Source organism: Lolium rigidum, chromosome 6, assembly GCF_022539505.1.
Source record: "Lolium rigidum isolate FL_2022 chromosome 6, APGP_CSIRO_Lrig_0.1, whole genome shotgun sequence".
In the NCBI taxonomy this organism is placed as follows: domain Eukaryota; kingdom Viridiplantae; phylum Streptophyta; class Magnoliopsida; order Poales; family Poaceae; genus Lolium; species Lolium rigidum.
Window position 1 is genome coordinate 158,940,654 of NC_061513.1, and position 18,418 is coordinate 158,959,071.

An 18,418-nucleotide genomic window follows, 5' to 3' on the forward strand; every position below is an offset into this window, starting at 1 on the left:
GAGGATGCCTGACAAGTTCGCGAGTTCCTCGCCGGCAACGAGTTGGCCGTGCTACAGCTGCGGGAGGCTGGTTGCGGCTTTTGCCGGTGTTCGGTGGATGTGATTTTTGACACGCGCGGCAAGATGTACATCCACACATCGGATGGGAGAAGTTCGAACATGTCCACAACCTCCAAGCCAGCTGTGTGCTCACCTTTCGCTACGAAGGCGACAACGAGATGAGCGTGAAGGTGTTCGACAACACGTCCTGCCGCCGACACTACCACACCGATGATGAAGAGGACGGTGATTGAATATGGCGAGACTTCTTTCTTTGCAGCGAAGATGGCCGCCGGCCAATTGAAGCCACTAGTGTAGGTTTCTGATAAGTGAAAATGAGATTGATAAATGGAGTTATATCTGGGGGAGTAATGTCTTCACTGTTAAACAAGCTTATAATTCAATGATGGGATTTCAAGAGGTGCATCCTCACTTTGCCTGGATTTGGAAGTCTTCTTGTCAACCGAAGCATAAATTCTTCTTCTGGCTCTTGATCCATGATAGGCTCAACACTAGAAATTTGTTGAAAAGAAAGAATATGGTCTTGCCTTCCTATGACTCGTGTTTTTAATCAATGTTCACAACGAGAAGAAGATTTAACTCACTTGTTCCGGAATTGCCCATTTGCACAAAACTGCTGGAACTTCATTTGCCCACAAAGAAGAAGAGATGGAACTGTTTTTCAAGCTTTTTCTGATATGAAGACAAAAATAAATTACCCGTTCGCAATGGAGATTATCATTTTAGCAGCGTGGGGCATCTGGATTTCAAGAAATAATAAAATTTTCCATAATCAAGATCCAAGCTTCACTGGTTGGAAAGTTATCTTCCTTCATGAAGCAAGAATGCTCACATATAGAATCAAGAAGAAGCATGCAGACACCTTTAAAGAATGGTTGCAATCTCAGATTTAGTTTAGTTTAGTCTTTCTTTTCTTTTCTTTTTCCTTTGTCTTTGTTTTTGTTAGTTCTCTTGAAGAGATCCTCTCTCTTCTTTGTAAACATTTTTTATCTTAATATAAAAATTGCAGTGGGTTTAACCCACTGTTTCACCTTCAAAAAAAAAAGTGTAGGTTTCTGTATATTCTTCCTGCTCGCATGACACTCTCCAGCTTGAATTTTCAGTTTAGGTGACTGAGAGTGTCTGAGAGGTTCTTTCTTTGCAGCGAAGAAGACGAAACCGACTTACCTACACTACTTAGGTTTCCTAATTTTGCAATACTTCAACCATTTTTTCAAACTGTGTGTTAGTTTGTGTAACGTTCTTACTCTCTATTAAATGAAAATGTAACAAAAACAAAAAAAAGAGTTATTTTAATGTAAAAAAGTTTGAGGGACGCGTTTAGAGAACACGGCTGGGATAGACGCGCCCCCAACACAGCACGAAGCGGATGCCCCAAACGTTTAATCCGAACGCTTTTTAGAGGCCATTTTGAGAAACGCGATTAGAGATGCACTTATGTACCCATTATTTCATAGCCTGCATTTCAAGGTACTGCGCTATTCGACCACCACTCCACTAAGAAAAGTTTTTTTCTGAGGGACCACTAAGAAAAATTTAATGCTCGAAGTGTAAACATCATCCGACCATTTCGGTTTGGAGTTATATAGAACGACAACGCAATAGTACTGAGTTTAGTGATCGTGACCGCTTCGGAGCCATATAAAACATGTGGGTCGAACCTGGACTGGCATGCACCAACCACGTTAACCATGAACGATGGGATCAGCAACGGGCATCGAGGAAAGCTAAAAGGGTGGACACGCTAGAAAAAAAGTCCTTTCACTAGCCCCTGTGCGTTGAAAATCTGTCAAACATGTAACATAAGTATTCAGTCCATTCAAAATATTGCAGTTAACGATCTCATGGACACATCTCGCTCAATAAATGTCAGCAATTCAATCTATTCTTTGCATCATAAGAAGCATGAATTCAAGGGTTTCAAAACCGACGTACAAATAATAAAAAAGTGAGCATCATATGAACTTTCACACATTACGTCGATGTGATGGTGGATTTGGTGTTACATCATTAATTAGTTTCAGTCTCACTCTCACTACCGTATTGGACATATGTGCGGAATCAAGACACTTGAACAACAAACCCACAATCCAGTTTGCTCATCTGCTCTAACCAACATCGATGTGACAAATAAGATGCTTCATGATTTTAGGGAAGAAACGCAATATCACCATTTATATTCTTCATGATCAACATAGACAAGACAATATAGGCAAAAAATAGTAGAAGTAAGTTGGCCAGGTGGGGATTTAGTAGTCCCGGTTTACTGCAGCTGCTCTGGCTCGATCCGGTGCTGACGCTGACATGCTGCAAAGTTGCGTGACTGCATATATAGCCACGTGGCAAGCGGCAAGGGGGGCGACCATCGGTGTCGTGCAACCAACGGTGGCCGCTGGAGCTAGGGCTGTTGGAGGCGAAGACGCTGAGTTAGGGATAGGAATCGAGAGAAATGCTGGTTTGCTTTGCTCGTTTCGCTTGGTTCTAGGTGCTGGCTAGGGTGCAACATTGGGCTTGGAACACTGTTGATTTTAGTTGAATTCCACTTGCTTTGAATTTGGAAAGTGCTGATAGTATTTTGATTTTGGAATGTTCTAGAATTTTTTGCACTAGATATGGCAAGGTTTCCTTTGCTACTCCTCGCACCCATTTGCACCTCATTTTACAAGTGAAAGGACTAGATGCAAGCCTGTCGAACACCTAAAATTATTGGCAGTTAATTTAAGAGAAAGATGCTCTCATAAACGATTTACTACCAGGGAGAGTTGATGGTAAAATTGCAAGCAAACGAGCGAGCAGGTTGGTAGCCAACACCGAATCTGCTACTGCTGGCCGACAAAAGTCACCTGCAGTTTCCAGGCAAGCTGACCTGCCCTACTCCTGACCCATGACGACGAGGACGTTGGTGACTGGACATCCGGGCCCACCACGTGAACCCAAAATAAACACGGATCCCATGAACTCTACCGCCGGCTCGACCTACCACTCATTCCCCTCCCGTACCCCAACGGAAATCTCACTCTTTGAATCAGCGCGGCGCGGCGCGACGCGTGACTGTCCTGCTCCGCCGGCCGGCTGCTCCGGCGCTCCCCCCATCCTCGCTCCGCCGTGCCCCCCATTCTCCAATTCGCCGAACGAGGAGCGAAGAGGCGGCCATGGAGGAGCTGGCCACCGCGCTGCCGCCGCCGCGGCACCGCCCGCGGAGGCACCGGAGGAAGGCGTCCGACTCGGCCACCTACGGTGACGTCTTCGGCGGGGGCCCGCGGTTCGAGCCGCCGCCCCCACTCGCGGCGGGGGTCCCGTACTCGGATGTGTTCGGCGGCGTCGCCGCCTCCTGCTCCATCCCCTACCTCGACCTGCCCCCCGCCGCGGCCGGGGGCCGCGACGACGGCGCCGGCAGGTACGGCGAGATCTTCGCGCGGTTCGACTTCGGGGAGCTCGCCGCGCCCTACGAGGACGTGTTCGCGGACCAGGACGAGGAGCAGCAGGGAATGGCGGAGGAGATCGCGTCGTGGAGCGGGAGCTCAAGGTATGGATTTTTTTCTTGGGATTCTCGCTTTTCTTCCTTCCTTCTTTTCCCCGCTGCGCTACTGTTCCCTGCGCACTGTTTCCTAATTTTGCTGGCCTTCTTTGCTCGTGGTTAGAGAATTAGACGCGCGAGCTGCGTTCTGGACAGTTTAGCGATCCCATCATGTATCCCAATCCCTATATGGTTTAATTCAATTTTTTTTTGCTTCTCTTTCAGTAAGTGTGGTGGCATGCCATTTTTTGCGAGCTAAGTGTACTCTATGACTCTGTTCCGTTTTGGTTGAAACGATAACTTTTCTCACCATTTTAGCTCTTACGCTGTCATGCATGTGGTGGAACAACGGAATTAGACAGTCTAGTTACGCTATATACATCTGTTTTTTTTGCGTGCAGTTCTTTTGCAGAAAGGTGGTTCCTTTCAGACCAAGTGGTGTCTTTTCTCCTCAACTTTTGATTTAGTGTGAACCAGACGAATTTGGGAGGAAACCCACGCTCCACCTTAGATCTTTTGTCGAAATACTGCTGTTCAGGGTTCATTAAATTACCAGCTTTCTAGTGCTAATCAGTCACATACTTGATGCTGGTGTTTGTTGCCTGGATTTCAGTCCTGTGCTAACTGCATATGCGTCGCGTTTCATTGATTTTTCTCGAGACCGTTGTCGTGCTCACACTTCCAATGATGTTCACTTATTAATCCTGATCCCAGGCTCCCAGCCATTAGAATTTTTAGTCTTCACCAGCTTGATTAGTTCATTGGCTAAATTACTAGCGGCACAGAAGAGACAGGTGAAGTGAAATAGTGATTGTACATTTCACAGGAAGACATTGCCAAATTGGAAATAAGACATGATTCCTGGTTGTCATCCAAAATGCAAAATTGGCGAAATAAGAAAACATCTTCCTGTGTGATCTACTCATGTACTGTAATATCCCCTTCTTCCACCAAATTATCCCTTTACTATTCCTCCACGTTATTTATGGTAACAAAATATGTTGTCTGCTCACATATTTGTGACACTAGCATATTACTATTAGATACAAATTATGAAGGTTTGACACTTGGAAATTTATCGGATCTCCAAGATGCAGATGCTTCTCTGATCCCCATTCATGAGTCTCCACTTTTAGCTTGCTGCAGGCAACCAAGTTCTGCCAACTTGATTCATATAGAAGCCTATTAGGGTGGTTGGCACTTGTGGCAAGTGGTGACTTTTTAAAAGTGCTTTTTTGCTTAACTGTTTCTATACATATAAACTAATTGGTAACCTCCCTCTTAAAGCCATAAGGGTATCATACTTAATTCTGTTCCTTCCGCAGAACAGAATAAATACCCCAAACTGGCCCTTAATATAAGATGTAAATGATATAGGGTGTTGTGTAGGCAGTCCACCTTAAAGTGTTTACAGACCTTAACGCAAAAGTCGTTATAATGGGAAGGAACAATTTGAACTAGTGGTCAGTGGCTTGATTATCCTGCTCCTATCCTAAATCCCATGTCTCCCCGGTGTTTTCACACCCTTATTTGTGTAATATACAAACGCATAGATCAAACAAACCATACCTGTGTTCCAGAAAACTTGTAATTTGACCCACAATGCAAATTCTCTTACATTTGTTAGTTCATCTTTGCCCACGTGTGTGGATAAACTCCTCCATCCACTGCTACTCATGCATAGAGGCAGTTTACAGCCGACCGTCAGGAACTGTTCTTCCCTTCGATCCGTGGAAGCACGCAGAAGGGAATATCATGGAGGCACATTATTGTTGTCCAATCGGGGCCTGTTCGCTAGAGACCACAGAGCTGATATCATCTTTTGACTTTAAAAAAAGAAGCAATAATGTGTTTTTGGAAATCTGATCTTTGTAGGTCTTCAAAATCAAAGTGAAACTATTACTATGGAATTGCCCCTGCCCAACTTTTTTTGCTATAAGATACGCTAATTTAAACTAGGGTGGAGGGCGGAAACAAAATCCTTTATTTTTTCATACTACTATGGTCTTTTCATTCCTTGAGCTTGAGCAGCCACTTGTTATGCTTATTGAACGCTTCACCACCTGCTTCGAAGCCCGTGTTGTGTTGTCATCGTCTTCTTCTTCACATTTGTTCAACAGAGGCTTGTTTTGATTAGCATATTTAAAAAAAAAAACAATACACATGTTATGCTTCTAACGTATGGCTCATTAATTTCAAATCTACAGATCATCTATCCGAAAAGAATCTGGCGAAGTGGATGCTGAGCCATCTCTACTCTATCAACACTATCCAAATGTGGTTTATGACCAACATTTTGATGACGAACAGTTTTCTCCAATATCCTTGCCTCAAGGTGGTGAACAACAGTTCAGCATGTCATATAATAAGGCCGCCAGAGGAAGGCTGGATGATCTAGTTGAAATAACTACTTGTGTGGTGGAACCTTCAATAAGTTTTGTGGTTGACTCTTGCAACTTGTCAAATGACTCAGCAACGGATCATGTACCGGCAATGGAAGATGGCACACATGCTAATGGCGAAAATAAGGAGATGGGCCCAACACCAGTCCCTGCAAGTAGCGAGTCTGTAGCTGATGAGCAGCAGCATGTCGCAGCTTGTCCTTTCACTTCTGAAAACCTTTATGAAGATGAAAAAGACAACAGGAGGTCTAGTACTCATTCAGCCTCAAGTGAGGAAGTACCTTCTCCAGACTATCCATTCTTAAGGGTGTCCAACACCTGCATTCAAACACCACCCATCAAAGTACAGCCACCATCGATGCTACCATCAACTTTGCTTAATAAATCAACTTCTCTTAATAAAAAGGAAAGTAAAGCAAATGGAGATTCTCAGGTCAATCCTAACTCTGCTGCTGCTGCTGCTATAAAGGAAGCAATGGATTTTGCTGAAGCGAGGCTAAAAGCTGCAAAAGAATTGATGGAGAGAAAAGGCGATAGTTTTAAACTCCGGAAGAGGTCAGGTCATCATAGAGGCACAAAATCGACAGAAATCAAGGAAGATAAGAGTCTTGAAGAGGTGCATTTAGTTGAAGAAAATGAGACCTTGAGACGGTTAGGAGAAGAGGAAAATAATTATGATGATATGGCTTTTCTGGATAAATGCAGAGACAATAGTGTAGTTAAGATGGTTGACTGTTGTCATGAAGAGAAGGGAGTTCTACCTCCAGGGAAGCCTCAGCAGATGATGGAGGATGGCAGTAAAGTAGATCAACTAGGCAAGTGGGCATCCAGCGCTGAATTTTATGACCGGATTAACCATGACCAGAAATGCACAACTAACGCAGCTGCATGTGAAGATGATAATGGTCTGACAGCAAATCCCTTCATCACGCACAGCCAGGCTGAGAAAGCAAAAGAAGAGGTTACTACAGGGGATTTGGAAGTATATGGAAATTTGTCGGATGGTAATGACAAAACAGAGCTGAGAATGAAACGTGTAGATCTTAGAGAACCTGATGCAGCTTCTTTGGGGGTTGAGCATAAGGCTTCTACAGCTCCTGAAGTTTCGTCATGGGAGGAAAGAGCGGTATACCAAGAAACAATTGATTCCCACATTAACAAATATGTAGGGCAAAATAATTCTCCAAAAGGCCGTGATAATGATAAGATATTTGAGACTTCATCTATAAATAGTACACCTCCAAAGCTGCATGTTGTCCAACACATATCCAGTTTTTCTTTGGAGGCTTGTATATCTGAAGACCATGCCAATGTTAAAAAAAACTATTGTGCTGCTAGTACTGAGGAAACTCCACTAGTAGGAAATCCTAACAAAGAAAATGATGATAAAGAGGAACTTGAGATTCTTTGTGCTGCCGAGACACCTTGCACTTCTATAAGGAATCAAATATCAGATGAACATCTGGAAGTTCCTTATATTAGTGAAATTGAGACGAGTCAAGAGAAAATAGCAAAATTAGAAGAGCCTACGGAATATCATGAAACCCAATGTTCCCAGAAGATGTCGAGGACAGTTCACAGGGAGGCTGAAACTTACGAGAAAGACAAGTTGTTTAGTTCTGTTGATGAAGCATGTAGGCAGAATGAAAAAGAAAAAATATCTGACGTACCTTTGGAAACACTCATCCATGAAGAAATGAAGAAATTTGAAACTGAAGAGAAAGCAGGCCCGTGTGAAGAAGCGAAAGTAGCAACATTAGAAGAGCCTGCGGAATATTATGAAACCCAATGTTCCCAGAAGATGTCGAGTACAGTTCACAGGGAGGCTGAAACTTACGAGAAAGACAAGTTGAACAGTTTTGTTGCTGAAGCAAGCCTGCAAAATGAAAAAGGAAAAATAACCGAAGTACCATCGGAAACGCCCATACGTGAAGAAACGAAAGAATTTGAAACTGAGGAGAAAACAGGCCCGCATGATGATTTCCAAGAGGAAGATGTGTTCTGGGATGCCGGATCTCCTGAAAAGGATGCTAATGATACTCCCAGAAGTTCGAATGCTGATGCAAATGACGAAGCAGAAGTGTTGAACACATTTTTGGGGGATTGCGATATGGAAAGCAATGTTAAAACATGTGATACTTTTGCCAAAGATTCAGATCAACACCCAGAGTCTCAGGGATCGCCTGAAGACTTGGTAAACAAAATGGATAGAGTTGAGAATCTTGTATCCCATGGTAACGAAATGGAAGCAAAACAAACCTTGTCGGAGAATAGCGAGAAGACAGTGGTGGAAGAAACGTTAAACCATGATAAGGAGAGCCAAACATCCACGGAACTTGACACCACCAAAGGACTAAATGATGTCTATGCAGAAATAATTGCAAGGAATGGTAGGGAGCATAGCGTACTTCATTCTGAAACTGAAGTAATCACCGATGATTACAATGATTATACCATGAAGATGGGCACATGTTCAAAAGATCTGCAGCCTTCATTCTCAGAAGCATGCACTAGCATGCCACACTTGTCTCAGAATGCTGAATCTGTTTGTGCTCTGACATCTGGTGAAAGCACTCCTTTCGTTGAAAATATTGAGGAATGCACAAAATCAGATACTGGATTTTCGACAACAAGGTACACAACATCAGAAGGGAAAAAGACTGTAGACAAAATGCAAGAAAGGGGTGACAAAGACAGAAAATTTACTCTAGATTTCAAGGATCAGCAGTCATTGGCAGAGGATAGTGCATCAAAGTTTGCTCAGAAATCAAGAAAAGATACCCCTGATGCTGAGAGAGTTGAAGCGAGAGATGATATAAGAAAGAATGAAAGCGAAAATGAAAATGAAAATGAGGTCTCCCTAAGATCAGATAAAGATAAAGAAAGGGAATGCAAAAGTGAAAAAGAACAAAGTAAAGAGAAATCAAGAAGAGAACTAGAGGAAGAGAAGGAGCGGGAGAGGGAGCGGGCAAAAGACAGGCTTGCTGTTCAGAGGGCTACAAGAGAAGCTCACGAGAGGGCATTTGCTGAGGCTCGTGCAACAGCTGAAAGAATAGCTTTAGAAAGGATTACCTCTTCACGACAGAGAGCATTTGCAGAAGCACGAGTGAAAGATAAGGCAAGTGACGAACCAGCTTCAGAGAAGGCTTCTAGAGAAGCTAGAATAAAAGCAGAACGTGCAGCAGTTGAGAGAGCAACTTTGGAAGCTCGGGAGAGGGCAATCGGAAAGGCAAAGGCTGCTGCAGATGCTAAGGAGCGAATAGAAAAGGTTAGTTCCTCATTCAAGGAAAGTTTTAAGGCTGCTAATCATGTGATTTATGTGGTTATAAACGATTTTTGCCACAGTTAACAAACTGAATACTTCTGATTTACCCTAAGCAGCTACCAATATTGCATTATATAATTTCTCATCCTTGCTCTTGATGCTCGATAAATAGGAACAGAAGGCAGCTTCTAATAACTATGGAAGAAGCTCAGATTCTTTTAATCAAGGTATTCTTACTCTCACTGTAAACAGGGAAATAAAAACTTTCCATGTCATTGTAAAATTTTCTGTAGTACTTTTTGCAGCTATGTTATGTGATCATGATTTGTGGGAACTTATTTATTTTTGCCTTATTTGTATGTTTTGACATTTATGTACAGAAACCGAGTTTGAATCAGCTCTCAGGCACAAAGCAAGATCGGAGAGGCACCAGCGGACAGCTGAACGAGCGGTATAATCAAATGATTTTCTGTCTCCTTTACTTGTTACTATTGTATATTTATTGGTAGTTTCATCATGGCCAATTTTCAGGAAAAAGCTCTAGCCGAAAAGAATATGCGGGACATGCTGGCTCAGAGGGAGCAAACAGAAAAGCACGTAAGACAATTATGCTATCACTCACCAGGAAGGAATTTTTTACGCACTATTTCTTAAGATTATTTCTTCCACAATTGGTTACTCATATATTTTTGATGCAGAGATTGTCTGAATTCCTTGATCCTGAAGTCAAGAGATGGTCGAATGGGAAGGAAGGAAATCTGCGAGCATTGCTCTCTACGTTACAATATGTACGCATGTCAACTTACAAGATATCTATTTGAACCATTATTTCTTTTGTTGGCCTCTAACTTCACAGTTTCACTGTGTTCTTATCCACCTTTTGCATGTCCAATTTTAATTTTGCAATATATGTATTTTTAACTTCCAGTAAATCATGTGCCAAGTTCATTTCGGTAGATTTAAGAAGCGACTTTGAGAATTGGGAGCTTTTACTTACTAATCTGTATAAAGATGAATGAACTTAGAATTTAGTTGGGTTTGGAATCATTTGCACAATACAAATAAAAATAAGCTATAACGGGGAATTCTGAAAGTGAAGTTTCCTTCTGCTAAAATTATAAGATACCCATAGACTACTGAGTGACAATTTGGTCGGGAAATGGATACAGATTACATATTCACTTGTCCAGTTTGTCTAGAAGATAGATGTTAAGGTTAGGGTGGGTTATGGGAGTAGTCAACAGAGCTTCGCAAGGCAGTTTCCATTTTTTTTTTGCAGCTTTTAGGTGTCAATTTTAAAATGTTTCCCGTGCACGAACTATATCCGATGCTAAATTGACCATATTGGCCAAACATTTAGTTATGTTATAATTTGTTAATATCTTGTGGCTTATCTGTTTGTCCACTTCATTGGATAAAAATATTCTCATGGAAGCAGACTTGAATTAACCTGTGCTTACAACTAATTCTGCATTGAGTCCACATCCAGTGATATTGAAATCTGACTACATATTTTATCAAATCACTCTCAAACCTTTTTATTTTTATTTTGGGCAGATACTTGGTTCAGACAGTGGCTGGCAGTCGGTTCCGCTCACAGATCTCATTACAGCTGCTGCTGTCAAGAAAGCATACAGGAAGGCAACCCTTTGTGTCCATCCGGACAAATTACAACAAAGGGGTGCAACCATCAGACAAAAATACATCTGTGAGAAGGTGTTTGATCTTCTTAAGGTGTGTTTGTTGTTAACACCTTTTGCCTAAAGCTGAAAACCGCAGGCAGATTTTCATCAAAGCCAAACTAGTTAAAACCTGGAAATTTATATGTTTGTGTGTAGCGATTCGTAAAGAAAGTTACTCCAGGTCGATTGATTATCAATGTGCATTTGCTTGCTGCAATAATGGAGGCTAATTTTTATCTGCTGCCATTTTGCAGGAAGCTTGGAACAAATTCAATTCCGGAGAGCGCTAAGGAGGGAAGATAGGCAGCGGTGCTCATTCTTTTATTTCTAGGAGAACATGAAATTAGGTCAAATCCATATAGCTATATCGTTGACATTTTTATATCGATGTAAATATGCGGTTCAGGGGGAACAATTTTTTTACCAATTCAATAATATAGCATCCCTTGTTCTTTATGTCATGAAAGTTATTTGCATTCCACAATCCGTTCATAATATATCCCACCAATTACAGGGCTCTCTTAATGCAATGTCTGAACCGAAATATAGGATAGTACAATTAACGAACATAATCATCGCTCCAGCATGTTTCTGACGTAGCCAGCATAGTGTACATGCACGTACTAGCGCTTATGTCTCAGCACCAATCGCCTGACCTTCGCCCACAAGAACAGTTCCCAGCTTGCTTGTTGCGCTGGCCTTGCCGCCTGCCCCTTCCGCTCCGAGCGGAATCAGGCCCTTCTCCCTGCACGTCCAGACCGCGGCGTCGAACATGTCCTCGGCGGTGTACCTGAACCTGAACCCGTGGTCGAGCAGCTTCTTGGAGGAGAAGTGGATCGGCTGGAGGTCGTCGTCGACTCCCGGGAATTTCTGCGGGATGTCGTACTCGGGGAACCTCTCCTTGAGCAGCCTGGCGATGCCGTGGATGGTGGTGTCGTGGGAGGAGCAAATGTAGCGGCCGTTGGCGTCCGGGTGCTCGAAGAGGTAGGTCATGGAGTCGCAGAGGTCGTCCAGGTGGACCAGCTGCACCTGCTTCAGGATCGAGTAGTGGGCCTCGTTCCCCGTGATGAGTGCCAGGGCGGTGACCAGGCTGGGCGGCATGCCGGCGCTGAGGAAGGGGCCGACGACGAGCGTGGGGATGATGCTGATGAAGTCCACGCCGTTCTCCTTGGCGTAGTCCATGGCGGCCTTCTCCGCCAGGGACTTGGACACGAAGTACATCTGCGTTCCGCCAAACCAGGACGTATCACATCTCGCTTACTGCAGCAGTCATATCCAGAAGTGGCAACAAGTGCGTAAGCAGAAGAAGCGTCACGTACCCATCCTGTCATCTTGACGCGGCGGCAGAAGTCGATGTCGCTCCAGTTGTCCTGGTCGTAGGCCGGCCTCTTCTGTTCCTCGATGTTGACGGTGCCGGCGGAGGAGGTGAAGACGACGCGCTTGACGGTGCCGGCCTCCTTGCACGCTCTCATGATGCTCAGCATCCCTTCCACTGTCGGCTTGATCACCTCGTTCTGCGGCAGCATCCAATTTTTTTGGATCCATGTTAAGTTGGTGCTTCTTGGATGATGGAAAGCTTTCGTTTCAGTTTGGCATCCATGGATGCTCGATTCTGCTTACCTCGGGGTCCTTGGACTCGAAGTCCATGGGCGTGGCGACGTGGAAGACGCCGGTGCAGCCCGCGATGGCCTCGTCGAAGCTGCCTTCCTCGCTCAGGTCGGCACGCCAGATGGACAGCCGCTCCTTGGCTCCGGGAAGCTCCAGCAATGGCTTCGTCTTCTCGACGTTCCCTGAGACCAAAGAGAAACAAATGTTGTGACGCTGCCTACCATCGTGTGCGCAGAAAGGCAGAGGAGAGAGACGGCGAGAGAGCTCACCAGGGTCGCGCACGGTGGCCCGGACAGTGTACCCGGCCTGCAGGAGCTTCATGACGAGCCATGACCCGACGAAACCCGACGCCCCGGTCACCACCACCGGCCCTTTGTTCCCGCTCATCTTCTCGCCGTTCATCTCGCTCTTCACCTCCTGCTTCATCTTCCTCTCAAGAGCTTAGCTAGATTCCCGTGATGCTCTTTTCTGCCTCTTGTAGATTTCCTTGCTGCCTGGCAACTATTTTGGCTTCGTCCACAATATATAAGAGAGCTGAGCGAGTGAGCGCCGCCCGCCTGCGCACGCGAGAGCGCCACCGTACGTTCCGCGCTCGTAGTCGTACCTAATACTACTACAAGTGTTAGGTAGGTGCATGGCACGTGCACCGACAAGCTTTACGTTTGAAACGCCGATGTGTAGCTGGTGCCTTTCAGCGTATAGTAGATACACGTGGTTAGAGCGTCTCACCCGCGTCTTTCAAAGAGAACTCCAAAGTTTTTTTTGGGACGTCGAACGCTTTTTATCTGGCGTGGTTCAATAACATGTTCGGCGTCCTCAGGCCATCCCGGCCTACAGGGAACGGCCTGGGTGCATATGAGCCCCAGGTGATGTGTCGCAAGGCGGCGCGGTGGTTCCGGAGGCGATGGCAGCCGAGGCATCTTGTTGGCAGCGCGTCATCGCCACACGTCGCCACCGTGCCTTCACCCACCGCTCCTCCTTCCCGCCCTCCCCCCTCCCGTTTCTTGCCTTCGTTTAATTCCCACCTCGTCTCCAGGTATAAAACATGGCCTTCGCCTTGCTCACCACCACACTCGCCTCCGCAACCACCTCGCCATGTAGCCACGATGCCACGCCGCCTTCCCACCACCTACTCCATGTTGAACCGCAACGGCCGCATGGCGTCTGCACCTTTGCCTCCGGAGCCTGCACCGCTGGAGCCCGAACCTGAGCTCTATGACCTCGATCTCGACAAGGCCGAAATGGCGGAGCTCGTCCTCCTCGACATGCAGTTCCATGCCCATGCGGAACGCGAGGTGGCCAAGGAACAAAAGGTCGAGGAGGAGTAGTCTTGTCGACCGATGTACAACTAGAGGAACATCTCACCCGAGTCTTTCAAAGAGAGCTCCAAAGGTTTTTTTTGGGACATCGAACGTTTTTTGTGTGGCGTGGTTCAATAGCTTGTTTGGCGTCCTCAGACCACCCCGGCCTACAGGGCCTGGGTGCATAGCCACGCCGCCTTCCCACCACCTACTCCATGTTGAACCGTGACAGCCGCACGGCGTCTGCACCTTCGCCTCTGGAGTCTGCACCGTTGGAGCTCGAACCTGAGCTCTATGACCTTGATCTCGACAAGGCCGAAATGGCGGAGCTCGTCCTCCTCGACATGTAGTTCCGTGCCAATGCGGAACGCAAGGCGACAACGGAAAAAGACGGTCGAGCAGGAGTAGTCCGCCACCAATCTAAAGCAGGCAGCGATCCTCGAGTCTTGCCGATCGGCGTACGACCATAGGAACATCGCCCGCACGCTAGAGGAGGCTGACCAACACCTCCTCCAACGCGTCACGACGATCTCCCGCGGGCGGTTTCCTTCGGAGGAGTCTGGGCGGCTCCTCATGAAGACTGAGCGACAAAATATCCTTAAACTTAACGCTCGGAGGAAAACCGCCGCAAAGCAGAGTGGCTCGCCCTGAACGCTGACTTTAGCATGAGGCAGACGATAATCCAACGGCTCTAAGGCCTCACTGTCGACGATCCAGTACCGACTACCGAGTGACGGAGGCGGGAGGATGAGAGGAGGACGTGAGCGAAGAACGACGGCGAAGTTAGGCCATCACTGGCCGTGAAACGGCGGGTAGGGTTGTTGTCTAGTTTAAATTCAGTTGTTCTTCATTCAAACTTGTAATATATAACAATATTTGAATAAAAATTTAAATTTGTGTCGTGAAAGTCAAATCGTGTTTTTGTGTCCGATGCCGTTGTTTGAAAGATGTGGGTGGGATGCTCTTACCTCCTAGCCTCCTGAGATCATCTGAACAAAGATAGTGTTTTGACAAATGGGAGGTCGACCGCCCAACTGATTCATTTTTTTGCAAATAAAACAGAGCATGGTGTAGTAGCTCTAACAGTGCCACATATTGGTAAACATAAAAGAGCAGATCAGCTGCCGAGTTATCTGCATTCTGCCTAACGAGATTCAGTTTGTCCAAATCATTACTAGCTGCGAGGAGTCTACAAGGCAAACCTGCAGGCCAGAATCAAAACAAGGAGAAAACTAATTAGAGTTCCTGATCATCTGCCCGTTCTCAACGCGGCAGCCGGCCTGCTCAAGCGCAGCCGAGAAGAAGGTGCCCCCGTCGATCCTGGAGTCCATGCACGGTGGGGAGAAGACGGAGATGATGTCTCTTGTCGTCACGACTCCTTCCACGAGCCCGCGCTCGTCGACGATGAAGGTGCAGCTGCTTCCTGAAGCAGCTAGATTCTCCATTGCTTGCTTCAGGGTGTCCGATTTCCGGTTCGTTACCGACAGGCCTGCTCTTTGCTGCGCTCTGCTTCTGAGGCTGAGGGCGTTGTGGCTCTCAGTCTCAGATGCTGATGAATGCTCGGTGCTGCCATTGTCATTCTTGTTCTTCAGCTTCACGAATTCTCCACAACTCAGAGTCCTAATAAACAGGAAATTTTCTTTGTCAGTAACAGATATTTTGACACTGAGTGAGATGAGAAAACAAAAACTTGCCTTCTGTTGCTAAATAGGGAGTTATCGTCCAACAGCAGGTACACATCGCTGCACTGAATCATTCCAGTCAAACACTGAGTGTTCCTGTCGATAACCGCAACTCCTGTTTTCCCCTTGGAAAGAACACGGAAAGCATCGGCCACCGTCTGGTCCGAGTAAACCGGAACAGGCTTGCTCGCGTTAACAAACCTGGCAACAAGCAAGTTCCTCAGTGAAAACAAGCAATTCTGAATTTCGGATAGGTACGTCAATTTTTGACACAGAGCTTACCTAAATTCAGATAGTTGCTTATCTGCAATTTTATCCAGCCATTCAAGACCACTTGATTGGAGAAGCAACTCTATCACCGCGTTCTAGTGTCATTCATTCATTGACCGTTAGTGCCATGGTTCAATTCTGACTTCAAAAGAAGAGAGCGCCACGAGTGGCCAATAAGTAAGTACCTGAGTAACAAATCCGTCAACACTCGAGTTCACTGACTCAACGACAGGTATCACATTGAGCCTCTGGTGCTTCGAGAAGAGAAGCATTGCATGGAAGAGCGTGTCGTGGGACCGAACGGGGAAGAATGGCTCCAATAGGAACAGCTTTGCTAACCAGGCAATCTGTTTAGTTCATCAGAGAAACCACGGAGACATTAGTATGTACAGCCTCCATGTTGTCAACACTGAGAAATCATATGCTCCATTCTTTAGATCCATTTCAGCACATGAATCGACATCCAGCAGTATGCTTATTTCAGCGAAGTAGAGAAATTCACAGGAGTAGTACCTTTGTTTCTGCAATCTGAGGATGGCACTTCAGACTTGAGAGGAAGTCAGAACTCTTGTCTTCCCGTTCAGTGCTCACTTTGTCAAGCTCCTATGAACAATGCAACCGGTGAACTGGTCGTCAGGATTAGATGTCAAGCAAAAGTAACAATCTTTGCAGTTTAGCGTAGATGCTAAAATAACCTGCACACGGAGAAACTTACCTCGAGTACCCACAATGCGAGGCTCGGGAAATCAACAAAGCCTATGTCGCGATCGACGAACTTGCCGAGGGTACTGTGGACCTCGTCGACGATGACGGCGCCGCCGACGCATGGAGCCGATGGCGTCCAGCACGGAGCCATCGAGGTTGAGCTCCAACGCTGCATACCAAGACGGCTATGAGAACGCCAGTGTAACCCAGCAAAATCAAAGGACGGCGTGCTCCGTGTTCTTGTACCTGGGGAGGGAGATGACTGGGCCGCGCCGGACACGGAGGAGACGGGGATGTGGTCGAGGAAGGACTTGAGCGCCTCGCTCCAGTACTCCCCTGACGCCGTCGCTCCCTTCCGTGCCGCCGCCGCTCCCCCAGCCTTCCCTGCCGCTGCTGCTGCTCCTCCTATCGCCATCTCCATTTCTGGCGGTCCCTGTATCACTGTCTCTGGCCGTGACGGTTACTGCCAATGTCCTTTTGGTGCAGTTGCCGGGACACGTCTGCAGGTGCCTGGAGACACGCGGAGCTTCGCTGATCGTCGCGTCGCTCTATCGTACATATTCGTTGCCATACGTGTTGCATTTTTTTTTTGCGAAACACACTACGTGTTGCATTCGGATTCGTCCCGGTTTTGCTTTCCTGGAGCAAATGTCGTGCACGACCTAGGCACTAGCCGTTTTTACCCTTTTTTTTTTGCGAATGTAGCCGTTTTTACCCTTCTTCCTCCTGAGATGTAGCCTGCCATGTTTCTACAGCATCTTCGCTTGGCGGTTTTAGGGCATTTCCAGTGGCACCATTCAAATCGGCAATCTAAATGATCCGATTTTATCAGTTTAGGCCGTGCCCCAGATTTTTTTTTATAAAGGAAATATATTAATATCAAAAGATACCAATTACACCCAGGCTCTGCAACAACGCATCACCCTAATGGTACTATGGATGCACACAGCCAAACAATAGAAAAGAAAACTAAGAAACAAAATTTCCGCTACAGTATCTCGGGCCTAACAACAGCAATACATCCACCGTCAAGACAACACCTGAAATACAGACTCTCCAAAAACGACGCCTTCAAGAAGGGAACAATGCTCTAACACCGTCGTCGTCCGATCAAAGATCTTAAGTTTTCACCCAGAAGATAGTCTTGTAGGATAACGTTGCATAGAAAACAAAAAATTTCCTACCGCGAACACGCAATCCAAGCCAAGATGCAATCTAGAAGACGGTAGCAACGAGGGGGTATCGAGTCTCACCCTTGAAGAGATTCCAAAGCCTACAAGATGAGGCTCTTGTTGCTGCGGTAGACGTTCACTTGCCGCTTGCAAAAGCGCGTAGAAGATCTTGATCACGATCGCTTCCGGCGCCACGAACGGGCAGCACCTCCGTACTCGGTCGCACGTTCGGTTGTTGATGAAGACGACGTCCACCTCCCCGTTCCAGCGGGCAGCGGAAGTAGTAGCTCCTCTTGAATCCGACAGCACGACGACGTGGTGTCGGTGGTGGTGGAGAAATCCGGCGGAGCTTCGCTAAGCGTGCGGGATGTGGTGGAGGAGAGAGACCGCTAGGGTTTGGGGAGAGAGGGGGTTGGGCGCCGGCCCTCTAAGGGATGCGGCCAAGGCTGAGGCTTGAAGTGGTCAGCCCCCTCTCCTATGCCCCTCATTATATAGGTGGAAGCACCAAGAGTTCTAGTCCAAGTCTTCGAATAAGACCCCAACACTAAAACCTCCCATATGTGGGAAACCTACTCAAGTAGGGAGTCCTACCCAAGGTGGGACTCCCACCTTTCCTTGAGGTGGGTTGGCCGGCCACCCTAGGGAGTCCACCTTGGACTCCTCCCTTTAGGGTTGGCTGATCATGCAAGGTGGAGTCCCTCCGGGACTCTACTTTCCATGGTTATTTCTTCCGGACTTTTCTAGAACCTTCTAG

The 18,418-nt window shown here is 46.4% G+C and overlaps 2 protein-coding genes and 1 pseudogene across 2 annotated transcripts; 1 reads left to right on the forward strand and 2 right to left on the reverse strand.

Moving 5' to 3' along the window:
- The first annotated feature begins 3,212 nt into the window (after positions 1–3,212).
- Positions 3,213–11,387, forward strand: LOC124659487. Its single transcript, XM_047197354.1, has 8 exons — positions 3,213–3,586; positions 5,785–9,247; positions 9,417–9,471; positions 9,625–9,695; positions 9,776–9,841; positions 9,943–10,032; positions 10,802–10,978; positions 11,181–11,387. Exons 1-8 carry the CDS (start codon positions 3,213–3,215, stop codon positions 11,214–11,216), a joined length of 4,332 nt encoding a protein of 1,443 aa, XP_047053310.1. The 3' UTR covers positions 11,217–11,387.
- Positions 11,388–11,556: 169 nt separating this feature from the next.
- LOC124666721 (dihydroflavonol 4-reductase) lies at positions 11,557–12,921 on the reverse strand. Its single transcript, XM_047204049.1, has 4 exons — positions 12,804–12,921; positions 12,547–12,716; positions 12,246–12,440; positions 11,557–12,147 (listed from the first exon to the last, which is right to left on the reverse strand). The coding sequence occupies exons 1-4, from the start codon at positions 12,919–12,921 to the stop codon at positions 11,557–11,559; spliced, it is 1,074 nt and encodes a 357-aa protein (XP_047060005.1).
- Positions 12,922–14,840: 1,919 nt separating this feature from the next.
- Positions 14,841–16,913, reverse strand: LOC124667429 (annotated as a pseudogene).
- Between the last annotated feature and the right edge of the window lie 1,505 nt (positions 16,914–18,418).